This window comes from Oncorhynchus clarkii, chromosome 12 (genome assembly GCF_045791955.1).
Source record: "Oncorhynchus clarkii lewisi isolate Uvic-CL-2024 chromosome 12, UVic_Ocla_1.0, whole genome shotgun sequence".
Taxonomy (NCBI): domain Eukaryota; kingdom Metazoa; phylum Chordata; class Actinopteri; order Salmoniformes; family Salmonidae; genus Oncorhynchus; species Oncorhynchus clarkii.
This window is the reverse complement of record NC_092158.1, coordinates 37,316,142-37,340,849: the sequence shown is the minus strand read 5'-3', so window position 1 is coordinate 37,340,849 and position 24,708 is coordinate 37,316,142. Positions and strand designations below refer to the sequence as shown.

Sequence of the window (24,708 nt, the reverse complement as noted above, 5' to 3'; positions counted from 1 at the left end):
CATTCCTTCAATTCTGACCAGTTTCCCAGTCCCTGCTGATGAAAAATATCCCCACAGCATGATCCTGTCACCACCATGCTTCACTGTGGGGATGGTGTTCTCGGAGTGACGAAAGGTGTTGGGTTTGTGCCAGACATATCATTTTCCTTGATGGCCAAAAATCGCAATTTTAGTCTCATCTGACCAGAGTACCTTCTTCCTTATGTTTGGGGAGTCTCCCACATGCATTTTGGTGAATACCAAACATGTTTGCTTATTTTTTTCTTTAAGCAATGGCATTTTCCTGGCCACTCTTCCGTAAAGCCCAGCTCTGTGGAGTATACAGCTTAAAGTGGTCCTATGGACAGATACACCATTCTCCTCTGTGGAGCTTTGCAGCTCCGTCAGGGTTATCTTTCATCTCTTTGCTGCCTCTCTGATTAATGCCCTCCTTGCCTGGTCTGTGAGTTTTGATGGGCAGCCCTCTCTTGGCAGCTTTGTTGTGGTGCCATATTCTTTCCATTTTTAATAATGGATTTAATGGTGCTCTGTGGGATGTTCAATGTTTCAGATATTTTTTTATAACCTAACCCTGATCTGTACTTCTCCACAACTTTGTCCCTGACCTGTTTGGAGAGCTCCTTGGTCTTCATGGTGCCGCTTGCTTGGTGGTGCCCCTTGCTTAGTGGTGTTGCAGACTCTGGGGCCTTTCAGAACAGGTGTATATATACTGAGATCATGTGACAGATCATGTGACACTTAAATAAAGTACACCTGTGTGCAATCTAACTAATTCTGTGACTTCTGAAGGTAATTGGTTGCACCAGATCTTATTTAGGGGCATCATAGCAAAGGGGTGTGTCACACCCTGACCTTAGAGATCCTTTTTACGTCTCTGTTTTGGTTTGGTCAGGGCGTGAGTTGGGGTGGGCATTCTATGTTTTGTGTTCTATGTCTTCTATTTCTTTGTGTTGGCCCGGGTATGGTTCTCAATCAGGGACAGCTGTCTATCGTTGTCTCTGATTGGGAACCATACTTCGGTAACCTTTTCCCACCTGTGTGTGTGGGAGGTTGTCTCTGTTTAGAGCACTTTGGTCCACATCCTTCAACAGCCGTGAGAGGGTGAATACATATGCATGCACAACTTTTCAGTTTTTGATTTTTTTTCATTTCACATCACCAATTTGGACTATTTTGTGTATGTCCATTACATGAAATCCAAATAAAAATAAATTTAAATTACAGGTTGTAATGCAACAAAATAGGAAAAATGGCAAGGGGGATGAATACTTTTACAAGGCACGGTATGTAGTAGTAGAGTAGGGGCCTGAGGGCACACACGTATTATGTTGTGAAATCTGTTGTGAATGTATTGTAGTGTTTTTAAAAATGTATAATTGCCTTCATTTTGCAGGACCCCAGGAAGAATAGTTGCTGTCTTGGCAGCAGCTAATGGGGATCCATAATAAATACAAATACAAGTTTTGGGATTGGCGTACAGAGTTTGTGACAGAGAGGAGATCAGTTGTACCTGCTAAAATATGACATACATGCTAGTATCACATAACTCTGAGGCTGTAAAGCTATGTATCAGAATGTATCTGCCAGGGTTATATAAAAAGCCTGCACCCTCTGTGACATCTAGGAAGATTTTAATCCACTTAACCCCAACATTTCTCAAAGTTTTCGCCATCATTTTGAAGCCCTAGTTATTATTTTGCTTTGACAAAGTCATTTCTCTAGATTATTATTTAGTGTGATTATTGATTCATTTACCTCTGTCCCTCATTTTAAGGTCAACCCTGCTACGTGAACTCCCATTTGAATATGATGAAAGTAAACTATTTCTTTAATCTTTTTTCCAAAAGCAACATTAAACAGCTAATAGTCAAATCATAGCGTAAAAATAGGTGAGCTGGTTCTACTCTTTTTGGCCCTTTCCTGTGTTTTGTGGTGGAAAACTGAGCGGGTCAAGCCTAACACGTCAACCCTGTTACCCATAGACAGCCTACAAATGTTTTAACCATTCCCCCCCCCCCCCCCCCCCCCCTTCCATTGCCACTCCCTGTTGCACACAATAAGCTTCCATTCCCCTTGTCAAAATGGAATTTATGGCTGATTTAAGATGAAATTGTCAACGCTGTTCCTGTCAACCCTGTTACGGTCAACCGTGTTACTTTATTTGGCACTTAATATGCACTTGCTACAGTATTTTTATTTATTTAACCTCTTGAGATTAAGTTACACTTCTCAAAAGGCACCGTGGAACAACCATAAAGCCTATGGTGGAATAAGTTGTTATCACCTTATAATAACACCCTGCTCCCAGATGTAAATAAACTATTAGCTACCCAAACCAGTGGTCAGAATGACATCACAGGGCTGGAAAAGGCATAAGACAGGTGACCCAGTTGCAGTATGAAATATATATAAAATAGTGAACAATTAACTTCACTGCGCCTTGTTCACCACTACATTCTTCCTGCGTATAAGCATGATGGTATCTGTTAGACCGCCAATTTTAATAAGGCCAAGAAGGGAAAGGCTCTTCCTTTTCCAAATTCCTCAGGCCGCCTTGGAGGAAGTTGTGCTTTTGGGCTCTGGGTTCTGATAAGAGATGCGTGCTTGCAATTCAACCCCTCCCTCCCTCACAGCGCCAGGAAGTCGGAGGAGTGTGTTTAGGGGCCTGGGAAAATGGCGCTACGTGCTCTAGCCCTGACGCAATCCTTGCCCCCCCCCAGTACGTCCCAGTGCGCACCACACACACTACACATCCACTCTTCGTAGCAGTCTCCTAAGTCCTACCACTATATGGGCCTCCAGGCCTAGAGCTGTCTTTTGCCATGTCTCTTCATGAGTCGATAGACATGAGAAAAGCATCTCAGTGTGATATGGTAACATCTCTCTGCTCTGACAGCTTACATGGTTCTGATCTTCACAACATCCTCCAGAGGACCAAGCCTTAGACTCGACAGCCTCAGTGGAATGCAAATACAGCTGCTTTTTACTGGGATGGCAAGTGTCAAGTGAGGCGTAAAAGTAGTATGAAAACCTCAAATGTCTGTGAAGTTATGTTGAGAACTGTAACATTAGACAAGTGGAGTGCTAGGGATGATATGACATTGGGTGGTTACTGTGGCCTAGTTAGATTACAACACAATGGATGTGTTCTAGGGAATGGCCAACATATGTCCTCTGAATGACTGTAAACAAGGACATTTTTTATGAGGAAAAGACAAGAAAGACCAAAAGATAGAACTGACCTCCATTTTCTGTTCTTAAATCAGAGAATATAGATGTTTGATGAATCACAAGTAACAGTGATATCCAGCAGTTGGTCATCTATCATGTTTCTGTTCTGTTAGGTATTTGGTGTATGACCCAAGTGTGTCACTCAGTCAGCAAATCAGAGTTAATATGGAAAAAGTAACAATGGCCCTATAACAATGGCAATCAGAGAGCACCTGGTGATTGTTACACAATCATTTATCCCCCTTAACCATCTATACCAGCGCTGGCTTATCTCATTCCATTACTCCCCGGCCAAAGTTGGCAGGTAGAATTGCATTAGGTCATAGGTATAATTGTTCCTGCGCTCTGTTGCTCCTGGTTGCTAACAACAGTGTCTATGTGATCCACTCATGCCAATGGGGAAATGAGTTGGAGGGATTTTCGCTGCTATAGTTAGAGAACTTTCAGATTGCAGAAAGTATAATTGGTGAATTAAGGTCTTCTAGGAAATACTAGACACCACAATGAACCGGTCAATCTCTACTGAACCTTTTTAGAGAACCATCTGCAAATGAGCCCAACTTAGGGGTCTGCTCGCTTTGAATCATGTTGATTGGATTGAAATACTTTTAATGCATTTAATGGTCAAGTAGAACTATGAACATGATAAGATGCCAAATCTTAAAATGGTGAAATACAACAGTTAGTTGATTAGAGACCAAATACTCTAATCCATTGCAATGACTGAGTGACCTTGTTCAATCTGGTTCCTCTGAAAAGCTAACACCATGGGAAAAATCCGTATTGGAAAACAACAGATTTGCTAGGCATTTTATCTCTGATTCCAAAGTAGCTGGTTTTCTATCACAACTCCTAAGTTCATCAAATTTTGCAGCCTGAACCCATTGCCTACATGCTAGGAATATGTATGGAGCAGGAAACAAATACAGTGTATTACACACTAACATTACACACTAACACTGACATCACTGAAATTAATTTAATAAATTGACTGGCACCTGCATGAAGAATTCAACTCGACAGCCTCAACACTCTCCCACATAACACTCAACCTACAGGCCAGAAATACAAATATACATTTTGTACTCTGTAGGCGTAAATTCTTAAGATGTATTTTGAATATTTTACGTGGACTTTTGTTATAGGATTGATTTTGTTAATTTTAGAGTAAACTAAGAAACCTAACTTTATAATCTATATGACAAAACATCTAGGCTATTTAAACAAGTATTTATTACATTATTTGATATAAAATAATTCATTTTAAATGAGCTGAAGTATCATGTTTATGTACTCACGTTCCTTGACAAAATGGTGAATATTGGCACTCTTTAATGATCCTACTCAAACAATCAACCACTTATTTTTTTCATTAGAGCTCACTCAAGAACATTTTCAAGGATTTTATTAACAGTATAGTCATTTATTTAGCATACTGGTCCCTTGTGGGAATCAAACCCACAAATCCTGATGTTGCACACACATTTGCTACCAACTAAGCCACAGTGAACCCTTTCATGTTCCTTGAAAGTCAAACTATTCCTTTTGAATCTATATGACAAAACATTTCGGCTAGTTAAATAAGTCTTTTTAAAAGCCTGTTGCAAAACTATAGTCTAGAGCATGCATTAGACTAAAGGGCTGATGCTCATGCGGTGGTGCAGCACATCACCTTACATCATCTGAACTCCTCACCTCATTTTGAGCATCACATGAACTTCACAGCTGACACCCTATCAGGTTAGTAGTGGCTCTCTGAATGTGTTAATACATCTAAGTTTATATTTGTCGGAGTCCTAGAATTTGCTATTGTACTACTAAAGTTCATAGAAGAAAAGTTGTTACTTACTTGTAATCAACATGGTGCTGTAATGTTGTCAGATGAAATGTGATATTTAGTCTCGTTTTATTCTTGTTAAGAATGAGCAAATTTATCAAACTTGATGTTGAATAATAAAAATACAAAACAACTATACAAATCTAATCAAATATTGAAGACAAGTTCAGCTGTCTTGATCATGTTGGCCATCAAAGTGAAATCAGTACAAATATTTCCACTTTCCAGTCGCCCTTCCCTCCCCTGGACCATACCAACTGCACTTAATGCTCACCCCAGGAGGGAGGCTTCCAAAACTACATAATGGATGACCAAGGCTGTTGACTTTTAAAGCATGCCAGGGTATTTATAAAGTATTTCAGAATTCAGATAACTTTCTCTACTGTGACAACTAATACAACTGTAACATCTGATATAAAATAATTCATTTTAAATTAGCTAATGTATTCCCCCCCACACCACCACCCTTAAGAGAGTGTGGTTGATCCCATGACATTGCCCTGTTGGTATTAGACTAGACTGGAGTGACCAGAAAGAGATTTCCTAACCTCAGACACTGGCCTTGAGGGCATATTCCCCCCTTTGTAGTCAGACTTGACAGCTAAAATTAGATGTAGCAGACAATCAGCCTATCATGATAAACACGGAAACTCTCAAAGACAGTCAGGCTAAGAACATGATGAAATTCCCTCCACATGGGCTTCATAATAATCATGTATTTTTTATATAATACAGTACAATATTTGTACTTTATGTAACTAGTCCTTCCAATATCCAGATGCCACATTTCTTACACATTTATGTTCTCACTTTTCTTGACAAAATGGTGAATTTCTTACACATTTATGTTCTCACTTTTCTTGACAAAATTGTGAATTTTGACTCCATCTTTACTGATCCTACTCAAACAATCAATCACTTATTTATGTCATTAGAACTCACTCAATAACATTTTCATGGATTTCATTAACATCATAGTCATTCAGCAGAAGTCTTATCCAGAGTGCATACATTTTCATACTGGTCCCCCATGGGAATCGAACACCCTGATGTTGAACACACCACACTCTACCGACTGAGCCACAGGGAACCCTTCCATGTTCCTTGAAAGTCAAATTATTCCTATGGTACAGTACCTTACCTCTAAAACCTGCAGCCCACACTTATATGTGGTCTGACCTTCTCCTGTCGCTGCTATCAGCATCTTGTAAAAAGGCAGCCGCTGTTTCAAAGCAGAAATGGCACATTTAGTTCAAATCAAAAGAACAAGAGGATAGTAACTCTAATGACTACCCTTAAACCACTGTGGATGATGACAAAAACCTGCAGTGCTAATAGCCCTCTTCAAGGCTTCATCAGGATTCATTCCTAGGTAAGCCATTAGCGGTAATAGGTTCCATTTACAACGTAGGTGTTTGATTAGGCTCTTTTAAATGTGAAAACCCCTTGAGAGGGCCACCTCTTTGCTGCATTAATTCACAGTTGAATGAAAGATGGAAAGAAATGAAAACAACTAATGACTTTTACACAAGAGTGAAGTACAGGAACCAAGGTCCCCTTGGCAACCTTCCTGGAGCGCTTAGCTCAAGTTTATAATAAAACCTGGAAATAGGCATTCTTGGCTGTTACTGGGAATGAGATGTTTTTCTTGGATGACCCTAGCCCAAGATTCTGGTTTATGTGCATGATGTCATAGTCCATCATGATGCAGACCAAAGTTTTGTTATTTTTCCTGCAGATTTCGAAACCGCTTCTGCTTCATGTCTATGTACTAAAGTAATTATTTTATAATACACGTTTGAAGACAAATGTTGACTACGGTAACTGTCACAACTGACCAAATATTTTATCTTGGCACAATTATTACGTTTTTCTGCTTGGGTTAGCTGGTGAATTCATTAAAGCCACTGGCTCCTTCTGGTTCCTTGAGGGTCCCACCCTTGTTTTGGGTGAGTTAATTTTGCGGGACGGGGGTGTGCACTGCAGTCCTCCTCCCCAAGCAAAGGCTTCCGCTCTGACAAGCCCCTTATTCCAAATGGTCCAACTTCAAATGATGTAAAGCACTGTCCTCACACAATCTGCTTTAATTCTATACCTATATAAAACATATTAGCTGCTGTTGAATGGTTTGAGTTCTGTGGATGTTATAAAACTTGTTGCTATTTAAGAGATTATAACTTCTGGGTTTTCCTCCTCAGGATCACAACTCCTAAATGCTGAAGTGATAGTGATCAGCAAGGATGAAATGATCGCTGCTGTTAATATCTAAGTTTCTCTACCTCTCCCATCAAATCAAACTTAACCATGACGACAGATGCTTTTCTACTTACTGTTGCTTCATGGGCAGTCAGCCTGCCTTACAATAAATACACAACATCACAAAGAAATTGCCATACGGAGACGTGGAACTATGCTGAAACTATAGAAACCACACTGAACACCACAACAAAGAAGATCATTCCACATCATCTCACTTTCCGATATGAGCTTGGGCAGGTTGGCTGAAAATGGCCAGGCTATAGCCAAATGGGTCTATATATCAAAGACACACATCCAGAGGTCCAATAGCATCTCTCTCCAGTTCATCATTCTTAGAAATGATATCATCTGTGTTCAAATCTTTGTGTTGATGAAATGATGTTACTTCAACAGCTGTGGTGGCAGACCGGCCAGCAGCCATCCAGTCTGTTCTACTGGATGGTTTTATTTACAACTGAAGTATTTACAATGACTGTGATTAATGCTAATGGCCAAGCCTCTCTATTGGAAACAGTCAGATCCATCCACCAAGACTGATCCAAAGCAACACTAGCGCCATGTGGACTGTGGGCATGTTTAATACAAAGCGACATATGTCCTAGTGTTGTGAGAAGGACAAAGGGACAGCCGTGTGTGTGTTTACCTAGTATGAAAGTTGCCCCATCCTCGTTTGTTTGCTCTTCCATAAAGCTGAGAGGCTCACTTAGGCTTGACCTCTGCTCTTGACAGCTGCTGCACTGCTGGCCCCTGGTCACTGTTTTGTAAGGTTATGCAAGAACACACATCCTTTTCCTGAGTAAGAGGAGGAGGGCGTCAGAAAAGGAAGAATTCAGCTCAGTACCCCTCCCAGGGTAGAGTGTGTGTGTGTGTGTGTGAGACTGTGTGTGTGTGTGTGTGTGTGGTTATGACTGTGTTACTGAGGGTATGTGAGGATGTGTCATGTGTTTACTCTCATGGACTTTGTTTCTATTTGAGTATACCGTATGCACTTGTGATTGTGTGTTTCTCTCTATGTGTGTATTTCTGTGTCTGCAATCTGAGTCCAGCCTCTGAGTCTTTGGGCTGGTATTTCCGTTGATGTAGGAAGCGCTCTCTCTGTCCCTACAACTGTGTGTCCCTCTCCTTCTACTCACCGGTACTGCAGCTCCAGCTTGCCATCTAGCCTCTGTGTTCAAATCAACCTGTCCTGAACACACTGGGCACCTCTGTACTGGAACCAGGAAACGCTGAGCACAATCACTGACCACCTCCTCCTCGCTCAAAATAACTTCTAACTTTAGCAGAAATATTTTATCAAAAGCTATGATGATAATAATAAAACTACAGTATTTTGGCCTGTTTGTGTACCCTTTAGGGACAGAGACAGAGGGACAGAGGTGGCAGTATGGAATGAAAATAACCTGTGAAAATAATTAAAGCATTTGACATGAAAACTGGAAAAAGCATACCGGTAGCTGACATCTGTGAGGGCCCTGCCATGCCCTGACATAGTCTGAATGTTATTGTATAATAGTGGTGTAGAGTTAGTAGAGTTGTCTCTTTCTGCACTGAATATAATTGCCATAGAGCTCAGAGCTTAGGTTACAGTAGGCCAGACTCTGTCATAGGCCAAGCGACAGGACTAGCCCTTGAAAGGAGCCTCTGACGAGCTACAGAATCAATTAAGTGGGGATATGATAAGAGCTGTGCTTTATTAGTTAGAAATTATTAGTTTCTTTATTACTTAGAAATGATCTGGGGTGCAGAGTAATGGCCCATCCATGTACAGTTCATTTGGAAGGCTTCTTCATTGGGACACCTATGGCTGTTATGTTCTCTGGCAACATATCTGTGTTTATTTCCCTTCTCATACCTCAGCTATTGAATTGGAGTTTAGGGAACACAGTTCTATTTCATATATCTGATAATGGCACTGGAGGGGAGGGCTGCTGTTTTACGGGCTCCTAACCAACTGTGCTATTTTGTGTGTTTTTTTCCACATTGTTTGTAACTTATTTTGTACATAATATTGCTGCTACTGTCTCTTATGACCAAAAAGAGCTTCTGGTTATCAGAACAGTGATTACTCACCTCGAACTGGACAAACATTTTTGTCCGACGCAAAGGATTTACTGCTTCTCCGAATCCAGGCCGAAATACATATAATTTACGTGAAGAAAAGACGGAAATACAGGGGGCTGCCTTGTGAGAATTCGTTGGTGAGTGGGTAACCCGCCTCTACCATCCGTTCTATTGGCCAACTTGCAATTACTGGAGAATAAAATGGATGATCTCCGTTTGAGACTATCCTACCAATGGGTTATTAAAAACTGTAAAATGTTTCACAGAGTCATGGCTGAACGACAACATGGATAATATACAGTGCCTTCGGAAAGTATTCAGACCCCTTGATTTTTTCAAAATGTTACGTTACAGCCTTGTTTTAAAATGGGTTGAATAAAAATCCTCAGCAATCTACACACAATACCCCATAATGCAAAGCGAAAACAGAAAATACCGTATTATATAAGTATTCAAACCCTTTGCTATGAGACTCAAAATTGACCTCAGTTGCATCCTGTTTCCATTGATCATCCTCGAGATGTTTCTACAATTTGATTGGACTCCAACTGTGGTAAATTCAATTGATTGGACATGATTTGGAAAGGCACACACCTGTCTATAAAAGGACTCAGTTGACAGTGCATGTCAGAGCAAATACCAAGCCATGAGGTCGAAGGAATTGTCCGTAGAGCTCCGAGACAGGATTATGTGAGGCAAAGATCTTGGGAAGGGTACCAAAAAATGTCTGCAGCACTGAAGGTCCCCAAAAACACAGTGGCCTCCATCATTCTTAAATGGAAGAAGTTTGGAATCACCAAGACTCTTCCTAGAGCTGGCGGCCCAGGAAACTGAGCAATCGGGAGAGAAGGGCCTTGGTCGGGAAGGTGACCAAGAACCCAATGTTCACTCTGACAGAGCTCTAGAGTTTCTCTGTGCAGATGGAAGAAACTTCCAGAAGGACAACCATCTCTGCAGTACTCCACCAATCAGGCCTTTATGGTACAGATTGGACAGATGGAAGCCACTCCTCAGTAAAAGTCACACGACAGCCCGCCAAAAGGCACCTAAAGGACTCTCAGATGATGAGAAACAAGATCCTCTGGTCTGATGAAACCAAGACTGAAGTCTTTGGCCTGAATGCAAAGCATCACGTCTGGAGGAAACCTGTCACCATCCCTATGTTGATGCATGGTGGTGGCAACATAATGCTGTCGGTTATGTTTTCCAGCAGCAGGGACAAAGTACAGAGAGATCCTTGATGAAAACCTGCTCCAGAGCGCTCAGGACCTAAAACTGGGACGAAGGTTCACCTTCCAACAGGACAACGACCCTAAGCACACAGCAGAGACAACGTAGGAGTGGCTTCAGGACAAGACTCTGAATGTCCTTGAGTGGCCCAGCCAGAGCCCGGGCTTGAACCTGATCGAACATCTCTGGAGAGACCTGAAAATAGCTGTGCAGCAATGCTCCTCATCCAACCTGACAGAGTGTGAGAGAATCTGCAGAGAAGAATTGGAGAAACTCCCCAAATACAGGTTTCCCAAGCTTGTAGCGTCATACCCAAGAAGACTCGATGCTGTAATCACTGCCAAAGGTGCGTCAACAAAATACTGAGTATAGGGTCTGAATACTTATGTAAATGTAATATTTAAGTTTTTTATTTTGAATACACTTGCAAAAAATGATAAAAAACAGTTTTTGCTTTGTCATCATATGGTATTGTGTGTAGATTGATGAGGGAATAAAAAAATACATTTTAGAATAAGGCTGTAACGTTACAAAATGTGGAAAAAGTCAAGGGGTCTGAAAACTTTCTGAAGGCACTGAACAATTGGCTTGGCTTTCCGTGCATCGACAGAACAGAACAGCTACATCTGGTAAGACGAGGGGTGTGGGTGTGTGTCTATTTGTCAATAATAGCTGGTGCGCGAAGTTATAGACCATCTATATTTTTTGTAGCCACCTATTTACCACCACAAACCGATGCTGGCACCATGACCGCACTCAACGAGCTCTATAAGGCTATAAGCAAACAATAAAATGCTCATATAGAAGCGGCACTCCTAAGGGCCGGGGACTTGAATGCAGGCAAACTTAAATCCATTTGACCTAATATCTACCAGCATGTCACATGTGCAACCAGAAGAATAAAAAACTCTTTACTCCACACACAAAGACACATACAAAGCTCTCCCTCGCCCTCAATTTGGCTAATCTGACCATAATTCTATCCTCCTGATTCCTGCTTACAAGGAAAAAGTAAAGCAGGAAGTACCAGTGACTCGCTCAATACAGAAGTTGTCAGATGACAAGGAGGCTACGCTATAGGACTGTTTGCTAGCACAGACTGGAATATGTTCCGGGATTCATCCAGAAGCCATGAATTACAGGCAACATCCATACTGAACTAAAGGCTAGAGGTGCCGCTTTCAAGAAGCGGGACACTAATCCAGACGCTCATAAGAAATCACACTATGCCTTCAGACAAACTATCAAACAGGCAAAGCATCAATACAGGACTAAGATTGAATCCTACTACACTCTAACGGCTCTAACGCCCGTCGGCTATGGCAGGGCTTGCAAACCATTACGGACTACAAAGGGAAACCCAGCCGTGAACTGTCCAGTGGCGCGAGCCTACCAGATGAGCTAAATGCCTTTTATGCTCGCTTCGAGGCAAGTAACACTGAAGCATGCATGAGAGCACCATCTGCTCCGGAAGACTGTGTGAACACGCTCTCCATAGCCAATGTGAGCAAGAAATTTAAACAGGTCAACATTCCCAAGGCTGCGGGGCCAGACGCATTACCGGGACATGTACTCAGAGCATGCGCGGACAAACTGGCAAGTGTCTTCACTGACATTTTGAATTTTCCCTGACTGAGTCTGTAATACCTACATGTTTCATGCTGACCACCATAGTTCCTGTGCCCAAGAAAGTGAAGGTAACCTGCATAAATGACTACCATCCCTTAGCACTCACGTTTGTAGCCATGAAGTGCTTTGAAAGGCTGGTCATTGCTCACATCAACACCATAATCCCAGAAACTCTAGACCCACTTCAATTTGCATACCGCCCCAACAGATCCACAAATAATCCAATCTCTATTGCACTCCACACTGTCCTTTCACACCTGGACAAAGGACCACCTATGTGAGAATGCTGTTCATTGACTACAGCTCAGCATTCAACACCATAGAGCCCACAAAGCTAAGGACCCTGGGACTAAACACCTTCTGCAACTGGATCCTGGACTTCCTGACGGGCCGCCTCCAGGTGGCAAGGGTAGGCAACAACATATCTGCCACGCTGATCCTCAACACGGAGGCCCCTTAGGGGTGCGTGCTTTGTCCCCTCCTGTACTCCATGTTCACCCACGACTGCGTGGCCAAGCACAACTCCAACACCATCATTAAGTTTGCTGACAACACAACAGTGGTAGGCCTGATCACCCACAACTATGAGATAGTCTATTGGGATGAGGTCAGAGACCTGGCAGTGTGGTGCCTGGACAACAACCTCTCCCTTAACACGAGCAAGACAAAGGAGCTGATCGTGGACTGCAGGAAAAGGAGGGCCGAACACGCCCCCATTCACATCAACGGGGCTGTAGTGGACCGGGTTGAGAGTTTCAAGTTCCTTGGTGTCCACATCACCAACAAACTATCATGGTCCAAACACATCAAGACAGTCGTGAAGAGGGCACGACAACACCTTTCCCCCTCAGGAGACTGAAAAGATTTGGCATGGGTCCCCAGATCCTCAAAACGTTCAACAGCTGCACCATCGAGAGCATCCTGACCGGTTGCATCACTGCCTGGTATGGCAACTGCTTGGCATCCAACCGTAAGGTGCTCCAGAGGGTAGTAAGTACGGTCCAGTACATCATGCCATCCAGGACCTATATACTACTCAACCAAGTCATAGACTATGCTCTCTGCTACTTCACGGCAAGTGGTACCGAGCGTAGGTCCAAAAGGCACCTTAACAACTCCTACCCCCAAGCCATAAGACTGCTGAACAATTAATCGAATGGCCATTACTTTGCTTACATTACTGCTACTCACTGTTTATTATCTCTGCATAGTCACTTTACCCCTACCTCCATGTATAAATTACCTCGACTAACCTGCACATTGACTCTGTACCGGTATTTTTTTTACTTTAGATTATTTAGTAAATATAGGCCCACGAGCTGCTGAGGCCCCTAATGATGAGCTCCATTTTTTTGTGGCCCCCACCTCCGTTAAAGTTGCCCATCCCTGCCCTAGAGCAATAGCTAGCATTGGACACCACTTAACTGTGACAGTAAGGTCTGCACAAATGTGTGAAGTGAATACTTATTTACTTACTCCATGAAGTTGATGTATTCTGAGGAGCGTGTGCTTCTTGACATGCACTTTGCAGTGTGTACTTGTTGACATACTACACAAAGTATGTACACTATAAGGTTGTGTACTTGTTGACAAGGACATACCCTACGATGTGTGTACTTGTTGACATACTACACAAAGTATGTACACTATAAGGTTGTGTACTTGTTGACAAGGACATACCCTACGATGTGTGTACTTGTTGACATACACTATAAAGTTTGTCCTTGTTTACATACAGTACACTTTGAAGTGTGTACATTTCTTGTTGATGCAGTGTGTTACAATGGAAAGACTGGGCATCATGCAGGCTGAAGGTCATAATGGTCCCTAGTGCGGTTCCGGAGCCTTCCCGGAGCCTTCCCATCAGGATATCCCAGTCCCACGCCATCCCACATTCTGTCTCCGAGCCAGTGACCCAAAATAGCACCTCTGATCCGTTTAGCTTGTTGTCTATTCATCCAGGAAATGTCAAAGCTATGATGTACATTGGCCTGTTCTCTCTGACCCCTTGTCTTTCTCTGTATTTACAATGGGCTTAGCTAAAGCCACCATATGGAATTATGCTCTACTGACATGGTCTTTAGTGTCTAAATCCAGAGCTCTGACAATTATTCAAATGGTGTTCAAATGGTGTACTGACTGACTGTTCAGTACCATGATACTAGATATTTAAGCAGTCGCCGATGACTCAGATTTGAACCCTTACTTCGGTTTGAACCCTAAAAGTCAAGGGCACAGGGACTATGGTGGTCAAAGTCAAGTATAAGTAAGTAAAATAAAGTACACAAAGTATGTGCTTTTTGTATTACACTAACTAGGTAAAGGAGTAAATTAATGCTGGATAGTCTTCATTTTTTATTTTTTTACATGAGTTTATGAGTCTATAAGGAAGCCCTACAGAAGCCCAAGGCAAAAAAACAAAAACGTAGACTTTGAATTATCTAGTTCGAACGACTTAGTAAATATATATTTTTCTTAATAAGTCGTTCAAACGAGATACTAACTCGTTTGAAATGACATATTAATTACTTTGAACAACGTATTATCTCATTCAAATGACTTAATTGTCTAATTAGGCCTAATTTCTGATGCAGTGCCAGCTGTGCTTGTAAGACCGTTGCTGCAGCCATTCATTCACTGATTCTATCCATTGATATGATTATTCAATGACAGTTATTTAATAGCCTAAAGCAGGGCTGCTTTTGAATGCCAGAGCATGTGAGTGGGCCAACAAGATCTCATGGTTTTAACAATTTGACTTCAGATTCTGACGTTTATCCAAGTTTCTCCAAACATCAAATTTCCGAAGGGTTTCTGAAACACTGGGTTGCTCCTCCTGCTCAGCATTGTCTTTCCAAGGCTGGCGTGTTCAATCTCAGTGGTGGACATTGTTTTTTTTCTTCCTTTTTTCTATCCCAAACCTTAACCTTCACCAAAAAACATTTGTAATGAATGCCTTACCTTAACAGTGTAGTTGTTTTTGTTTTAAAACTATCCAAAACCTTAACCCTTAATGTAAGCATTTGGGATGAATCAAGGAAGACGCTGAGCAAGAGGAGAAAAAGAGGGTGTCAAAAACACTTTGACATTTGATGTTTGGAGCAACGTTGAAACTTGACGTTTGGAGAAATGTGGAAAAACATCAGAATCTGAAGTCAAATTGATAAAACCGTGAGATCTTGTTGGCCCACTACATGTTCTGGTATTCAAAAGCAGCCCTATCAAAGAATAAAAAATCATATCAATGGATGGAACGATCTGACTAGCACAACTGCTGCGGCATAACACATTAGGCCTAACTAGACAAAATGTCATTGAACATTTATTCAAATGTTACTCAAACAACTTTGTATCTCGTTCAAACATTTTTTTTTTACTAAGTTGTTCAAATGAGATACTAAGTAATTCGAACAAGATACTAAGTAATTCGGAATAGATTATTCCAATCGTTTTCTTTTTTGCCTTGGGTTTCAGGGCTTTTGTACATCTATGATGTCTAACGTCCTTTCTTAATTACAGCTTATAGGAGAAGCCTTTTCACTCATGCAGGTGGGAGATTGTTGTGCCGGCCAACATCAGTGTCCATCTGCTTAGTTTTGGTAAAGAAAGACGTCTTCAAAATGTCTGTCAGAAGCCCAGAGATGACCCATTCAGCGCAGAGACAGGAGGGAGCCACAATGCAAAAGTGGCAGGGATTTAGGCAGCGCCTGGACTGAATACCGCAGTGTGTATGTATGTGTGTGTCTGTGTGTGTGTGTGTGTGTGTGTGTGTGCGTGTGTTTGTGTGACTGTACACAATGAGAAGAAAACAGACAAGTGTTTGCCTCTCCTCCATGTGATGCCAACTGTTCTGCACACACAGCTAAGAGCCAGAGCATTTGAGCACAAGGTAAGCAAACAGTTTAGAGTAAAATCTCCTCCCTAGCCCCCTACAGAATGGCTAGACGGGTATACGCACTTGCACCCACATGTGTACACCTGCAGAAGAAATAGAACACACACACGCACAGCAATGCTTAACACCATAGCAGCACCCACCTGTAGCACACGCTCCAGTAGGTATATCTCACTGGTCACCCCCAATGCCAATTCTTCCTTTGGCCGTCTTTCCTTCCAGTTCTCTGCTGCCAATGACTGGAACGAACTGCAAAAATCACTAAAGCTGGAGACTCTTACCTCCCTCACTAGCTTTAAGGACCATCTGTCAGAGCAGCTCACAGATCACTGCACCTGTACATAGCTCATCTGTAAATAGCCCATCCAATCTACCTCATCCCCATACTGTATTTATTTATTTATCTTGCTCCTTTGTACCCCAGTATCTCTACTTACACATTCATCTTCTGCACATTCTACCATTCCAGTGTGTAATTGCTATATTGTAATTACTTCACCACCATTGCCTATTTATTGCCTTACCTCTCTTATCCTACCTCATTTGCACATGCTGTATATAGATTTTTTCAACTGTATTATTGATTGTATGTTTGTTTTTTCCATGTGTAACTTGTGTTGTTGTATGTGTCGAACTGCTTTGCATTATCTTGGCCAGGTCGCAGTTGCAAATGAGAATTTGTTCTCAACTAGCCTACCTGCTTAAATAAAGGTTGAAAAAAAACAACAACAAAAAACATACATACTCACATTCAAGCAGCCACACATGCAGACTCAGGTAAGAGTGAAACTGCTGTGTATGTGTGTGTGTGTGTGTGTGTGTGCACTCTGCCTCCTGTCACTGTCTCTGTTGCTCTGCCTTCATTTGCGTTTCAATGAGGCTTACAGCTTGCCTGGTTAACCAAACCACTTGCTCCGGCCAAACACCACTCCCACATACGTACATTTTTTCTCTGCAATGAGTCTGGATCTGAGTACCTCCCTGACTATTTCTAGAATGGAAATCAAATCTAAACCATCTGATTGGTCCCAGCAACCGATGGGTTGGACCAGAGCCAGAACACACGTAGGTAAAGGAGAGTTTTGAAAATGCATCATTGGCTTTGATACTATGATTGGTTAGAGATGATCCAATCACTGATGACTTTGTTTTGTACAACACCCCTCATTTTGACGTCACCACAAACGACTTCAAAGATGGCAGTCTCAGACTGAAGTATGTAGCGAACGATAGAGCAGTGGTTGATGACAGGGAGAGAGAGAGAGAACAGGGCATAAACAGTCGATTAGGGTCCCTGGCTACTAGTGGGGCCCAGACCCTCTCAAAAATGTGTATATACAGTGCCTTGCGAAAGTATTCGGCCCCCTTGAACTTTGCGACCTTTTGCCACATTTCAGGCTTCAAACATAAAGATATAAAACGGTATTTTTTTGTGAAGAATCAACAACAAGTGGGACACAATCATGAAGTGGAACGACATTTATTGGATATTTCAAACTTTTTTAACAAATCAAAAACTGAAAAATTGGGCGTGCAAAATTATTCAGCCCCTTTACTTTCAGTGCAGCAAACTCTCTCCAGAAGTTCAGAGAGGATCTTTGAATGATCCAATGTTGACCTAAATGACTAATGATGATAAATACAATCCACCTGTGTGTAATCAAGTCTCCGTATAAATGCACCTGCACTGTGATAGTCTCAGAGGTCCGTCAAAAGCGCAGAGAGCATCATGAAGAACAAGGAACACACCAGGCAGGTCCGAGATACTGTTGTGAAGAAGTTTAAAGCCGGATTTGGATACAAAAAGATTTCCCAAGCTTTAAACATCCCAAGGAGCACTGTGCAAGCGATAATATTGAAATGGAAGGAGTATCAGACCACTGCAAATCTACCAAGACCTGGCCGTCCCTCTAAACTTTCAGCTCATACAAGGAGAAGACTGATCAGAGATGCAGCCAAGAGGCCCATGATCACTCTGGATGAACTGCAGAGATCTACAGCTGAGGTGGGAGACTCTGTCCATAGGACAACAATCAGTCGTATATTGCACAAATCTGGCCTTTATGGAAGAGTGGCAAGAAGAAAGCCATTTCTTAAAGATATCCATAAAAAGTGTTGTTTTAAGTTTGCCACAAGCCACCTGGGAGACACACCAAACATGGAAGAAGGTGCTCTGGTCAGATGAAACCAAAATTGAACTTTTTGGCAACAATGCAAAACGTTATGTTTGGCGTAAAAGCAACACAGCTGAACACACCATCCCCACTGTAAAACATGGTGGTGGCAGCATCATGGTTTGGGCCTGCTTTTCTTCAGCAGGGACAGGGAAGATGGTTAAAATTGATGGGAAGATGGATGGAGCCAAATACAGGACCATTCTGGAAGAAAACCTGATGGAGTCTGCAAAAGACCTGAGACTTGGACGGAGATTTGTCTTCCAACAAGACAATGATCCAAAACATAAAGCAAAATCTACAATGGAATGGTTCAAAAATAAACATATCCAGGTGTTAGAATGGCCAAGTCAAAGTCCAGACCTGAATCCAATCGAGAATCTGTGGAAAGAACTGAAAACTGCTATTCACAAATGCTCTCCATCCAACCTCACTGAGCTCGAGCTGTTTTGCAAGGAGGAATGGGAAAAAAATTCAGTCTCTCGATGTGCAAAACTGATAGAGACATACCCCAAGCGACTTACAGCTGTAATCGCAGCAAAAGGTGGCGCTACAAAGTATTAACTTAAGGGGGCTGAATAATTTTGCACGACCAATTTTTCAGTTTTTGATTTGTTAAAAAAGTTTGAAATATCCAATAAATGTCGTTCCACTTCATAATTGTGTCCCACTTGTTGTTGATTCTTCACAAAAAAATACAGTTTTATATCTTTATGTTTGAAGCCTGAAATGTGGCAAAAGGTCGCAAAGTTCAAGGGGGCCGAATACTTTCGCAAGGCACTGTATTTGTATCCTTAATTTAACAAGGCAAGTCAGTTAAGAACAAATTCTTATTTACAATGATGGCCTACCCTGGCCAAACCCAGACAACACTGGGATAATTGTGCGCTGCCCTATCAGACTCCCAATCACAGCCAGATGTGATTCAGCCTGGATTTGAACCAGGGAATGTAGTGACACCTCTTGCACTGAGATGCAGTGCCTTAGACAGCAGCGCCACTCGGGAGAAGTCCCTGGTTTAATATATATATACACAGTACCAGTCAAAAGTTTGGACACACCTACTCATGCAAGGGTTTTTCTTTATGTTTACTATTTTCTACATTGTAGAATAATATTGAAGACATCCAAACTATCAAATAACACACATGGAATCATGTAGTAACCAAATAAGTGTTAAGCAAATAAAAATATATTTGATAATTTAGATACTTCAAAGTAGCCACACTTTGCCTTGATGACAGCTTTGAACACTTGGTATTCTCTCAACGAGCTTCATGAGGAATGCTTTTCCAACAGACTTGAAGGAGTTCCCACATATGCTGAGCCCTTATTGGCTGCTTTTCCTTCACTCTGCAGTCCAACTTATCCCAAACCATCTCAATTGGGTTGAGGTCGGGTGATTGTGGAGGCCAGGTCATTTGATGCAGCAATGCAGCACTCCATCACTCTCCTTCTTGGTCAAATAGCCCTTACACAGCCTGGAGGTGTGTTTTGGGCCCTTGTCCTGTTGAAAAACGAATTACAGTCCCACTAAGCGCAATCCAGATGAGATGGCGAATCGCTGCAGAATACTGTGGTAGCCATGCTGGTGTGCATTGAATTCTAAATAAATCACCAACAGTGTCACCAGAAAAGCACCCCCACACAATCACACCTCCTCCTCCATGCTTCATGGTGGGAATCACACTTGCGGACATCATCCGTTCACCTACTCTGCACCTTACAAAGACACAGCAGTTGGAACCAAAAATCTCACGTTTAGACTCATCAGACCAACGGACAGATTTCCACGGTGTTTCTTGGCCCAAACAAGTCTGTTCTTATTATTGGTGTCCTTTAGTAGTGGTTTCTTTGCAGCAATTCGACCACGAAGGCCTGATTCACACAGTCTCCTCTGAACAGTTGATGTTGAGATGTGTCTGTTACTTGAACTCTGTGAAGCATTTATTTGGGCTGCAATCTGAGGTGCAGTTAACTCTAATGAATTTATCCTCTGCAACAGAGGTAACTCTGGGTCTTCTATTCCTGTGGCGGTCCTAATGAGAGCCAGTTTCATCATAGCGCTTGATGGTTTTTGCGACTGCACTTGAAGAAACTTTCAAAGTTCTTGACATTTTCCATGACTGACCTTCATGTCTTCAAGTAATGATGGACTGTCATTTCTCTTTGCTTATTTGAGCTGTTCTTGCCATAATATGGACTTGATCTTTTACCAAATAGGGCTATATTCTGTATACCACCCCTACCTTATCACAACAGAACTGATTGGCTCAAATGCATTAAGAAGGAAATAAATTCCACAAATGAACTTTTAACCAGTTACACCTCTTAATTAAAATGCAGTCCAGGTGACTATTTCATGAAACTGGTTGACTCCATATGTGTTATTTCAAAGTTTTGATGTCTTCACTATTATTCTACAATGTGAAAATGGTAAAAATAAAGAAAAACCCTTAAATGAGTAGGTGTGTCCAAACCTTTGACAGGTACTGTATATATAAATATATATTTTTTAGGAACTCTCAACTTACTGTTGAGAGTTAGAATAGTAGAATACATAAGGTGCAAGTTCGAAATTTGGTTGTGCATCAGCAGTTTTTCTCTTGTTTTGTCAGTCATTGACAGTCACTCAATTAGCCATGTCAGCCATTTTTTTTTACATTGGTAAGTTAGTCTAGCCAGTTATCTAAACCTGAAGTTATTATGTTCCCGAATACCAACGTGCCCAGGGACCCTGACCTCCAAGGGGCCCAAATTGATTTGGTTAGTCAATCTCAGATATCATTAACATGGCATAAATCATGGCAAAATGTGTAGAATTGCAGGATATTAGCTTTAAAACTGAATAAAATATATACAGTTGAAGTCAGAAGTTTATATACACTTACGTTGGAGTCATTAAATCTTGTTTTTCAACCACTCCACAAATGTAGATTGGTAAATTAGTCTAGCCAGTTATCTAAACCTGTAGTTCTCATGTTCCCAAATACCAATGGCCCTGACCTCCAGGGGACCCCAATTGATTTGGTTAGTCAATCTCAGATATCATTAATATGGCATAAATCATGGCAAAATGTGTAGAATTGCAGGATATTAGCTTTAAAACTGAACAAAATATATACAGTTGAAGTCAGAAGTTTACAAAAACTTAGGTTGGAGTCATTAAAACTCATCTTTCAACCACTCCCCAAACTTCTTGCTAACAAACTATAGTTTTGGCAAGTCGATTAGGACATCTACTTTGTGTATGACACAAGTAATATTTCCAACAATTGTTTACAGACAGATTATTTCACTTATAATTCACTGTGTCACAATTCCAGTGGGTCAGAAGTTCACATACACTAAGTTGACTGTGCCTTTAAACAGCTTGGAAAATTCCCGAAAATTATGTTCACGGCTTTAGAAGCTTCTGATAGGCTAACTTACATCATTTGAGTCAATTGGAGGTGTACCTGTGGATGCATTTCAAGGCCTACCTTCAAACTCAATGTCTCTTTGCTTGACATCATGAGAAAATCAAAAGAAATCAGCCAAGACCTCAGAAAAAAATGTGTAGACCTCCACAAGTCTGGTTCATGCTTGGGAGCATTTTCCACATTCATCTGTACTTTTTGGAGAAATTCCCTCTGGTCTGATGAAACAACAATAGAACTGTTTGGCCATAATGACCATCATTATGTTTGGAGGAAAAAGGGGGAGGCTTGCAAGCCGAAGAACACCATCCCAACCGTGAAACACGGGGGTGGCAGCATTATGTTGTGGGGGTGCTTTCCTGCAAGCGGGACTGGTGTACATCACAAAATAGATGGCATCACGAGGACGGAAAATTATGTGGATATATTGAAGCAACATCTCAAGACATCAGTCAGGAAGTTAAAGCTTGGTCGCAAATGGGTCTTCCAAATAGACAATGACACCAAGCATACTTCTAAAGTTGTGCAAAATGGCTTAAGGAAGTCAAGGTATTGGAGTGGCCATCACAAATCCCTGACCTCAATCCTATTGAAAGTTTGTGGGAAGAACTAAAAAAGAATGTGAGAGCAAGAACGCCTACAAACCTGACTCAGATACACCAGCTCTGTCAGCAAGAGTGGAATTTTAACTAGGATTAAATGTCAGGAATTGTTCAAAACTGAGTTGGCTAAGGTGTATTTAAGCGTCCGACTTCAACTGTATATACTGTATACTGTGTCTCCACCACATGGCAAAATGTGTAGAATCGCAGGAAATAAGCTTTACAACTGTCAAACATGTATCTCTGACCAATGGCATGTATAATTGAGTGGAATTGCATGAAATGAGTAGAATTTCATGAAATTTGCTACATCAACTCACCCCTCAACTACCATATACAGGCACGGACACTTGACAGGCCAGTGTGGTCATTGGATCATTATGATCAGATGAAGACTTGATTGCAATTACTGAGCCAGACACTGATACTGCCAGTATGAGATGAGTGAAATAATGACAGTAATAGGCGGAGTGAAATAACAGTAATGACAGGAGAGGGTGAGTAAACTGTGTTGTGCCAGGATGGAAGTCCCACAGTGAGTGACTTCATAGGAATGCATGGAAACAGACATGTCTCCAAAGTCCTGCCTTCAGCCACATCAACCAAAACTGAAGTGTTGTAAGAAGTGGTTAAATGAGCACATGCACTATGTCTCACCTCAGGGGCTTTCCTGTGTTACAGCAACATGTGCCCCTAAACTATCTGTTATCACTTACAGGCACCATGCTTTAATGATAACAGTCATTGGCTCATAATGGCAAAGCCAGATGACTGGGTAGCTCAGGCCAGTCAATGACATGTCCTGCCAGAGGAAGTGGAGGTTACAGCCCTCTAACCCTGTGATCCAGGCTGTGATATTGCCTTTTATAGACATACTGCACTGGAATGTTATGTACTGTCCTGAAGGAAATCCCTCTGTAATTAACTGACTCCTGACCGCATTGACAGGCCCTGTCCCTCGGCCTTCCGTTAGAGTCTGTAGTCGGGATAGAAAGAGAGTGGGAGGTAGAGAAGGGAAGAGAGAGAGTGTGAAAGAGTGAGGGAGGGAGAGGAACAGAGCAAGAAAGAGAGAGAGACATAGCAAGTGAAGTACAGTGCAATGAGAAAGAGTTAGAGAGAGAGAGAGAGAGCGAGAGAGAGAGAGGGAGGAAGGAAGGAAGGGAGAGCCAAACCACTCCAGTCTAATTGTCCTTGGAGCAACCTTCATGGCGTCTGATCCCTCTCCCCTTAAATGAAGCAGGACCCATTCTAATTAGCAACTCTCTCTCTCACTTAGCGCCACACTAACTCAACGTCCTAACACAACGTCCATGACAAGAGTCACACTGCTCCCATCCATCCTTTTATCGGCCTAATAAACCCTTTGATGGCAACCATGACTGATATTCCCCACCCAAAATTACAGTGCTTAGTTATTGGTGATTCATAATCAAGTTTTGAAGTATTAATGTCTAGCAATATTTAAGGTGCCAGTGTTTAATATAGACTTCCTCAAGTTGCATTAAATCTTCAAATCGTTTTTTCAGTTATTTTACAATTGGCTGGTTTCCCAGGACTGGAGACAAGCTTTTTGGTCTTAATGTTTAGATGTGACATGGATACTCTCTCTCTCTCTCTCTCTTAGTTTTGCTTTCCCACCTCTCTCTCTCCCCATTCCCCACCACCCTCTTTCTCTGTTGCTTTTCCCATGTCCACTCCTGTGTGTTATGATGTATTGTACCAGAAGACACTGAGCGACACCTTTACAGCTGTGAGCAGGGACCAGCTCCTTTCTGCTTTATGATCAATAAATCAGACATGTTTGTACTTTGTCACTGGAGACTGTGTTACAACCTACAGGTATGGCTAAAAAAACATTCTAATCATCAACAAAGATATGATTGGTGTAGGATTATCTTATGAGAGATTTTATGAGAAGTTGCTATTAAAAAAACATTATGAATTGCAATTTATTATCTACCTAGCAACTAATTTGCTGGATTCTGATTGGTCAGATGTGTTTATGATTTGAGCAAGAACAGGAAGTAGAGGAGTTGACGCATGGTTATGTACTGTATGTGGTCACTCAGTTCATAATTAAAATCTGCAAGAGAGTAATCAGTCTCCATCTAGTGTTTGTCTACATAGAGAGTCGTCCATCCACCATCAAAAGAACCCCTCAAACTACACAGGTTTTAAAAGGCAGATAGAGGTAGTGCCTTCAGAAAGTATTCACACCCCTTGACTTTTTACACATTTTGTTGTGTTACAGCCTGAATTTAAAATGGATTAAATTGAGATTTTGTCACTGGCCTACCCGCAATATCCCATAATGTCAAAGTGGAAATATGTTTTTCAAAATGTTAAAATGTTAAATGAATTACAAATTAAA

General features: G+C 41.6%; 1 protein-coding gene across 2 annotated transcripts in view; it reads right to left on the bottom strand.

Moving 5' to 3' along the window:
• Positions 1-24,708, bottom strand: part of LOC139423131 (rho GTPase-activating protein 7) — a 108,081-nt gene that overhangs the window by 24,523 nt on the left and 58,850 nt on the right. The window contains exon 1 of one of the 2 annotated variants that reach the window (XM_071174817.1): positions 5,081-5,298. The exons of the other annotated variant lie outside the window; for it this stretch is intronic. Within the exon in view, the coding sequence (XP_071030918.1) occupies positions 5,081-5,093 (13 nt within the window). The 5' untranslated portion in view covers positions 5,094-5,298. Of the gene's footprint in view, positions 1-5,080; positions 5,299-24,708 lie in introns of those variants that run through there. 2 annotated transcript variants of the gene reach the window in all.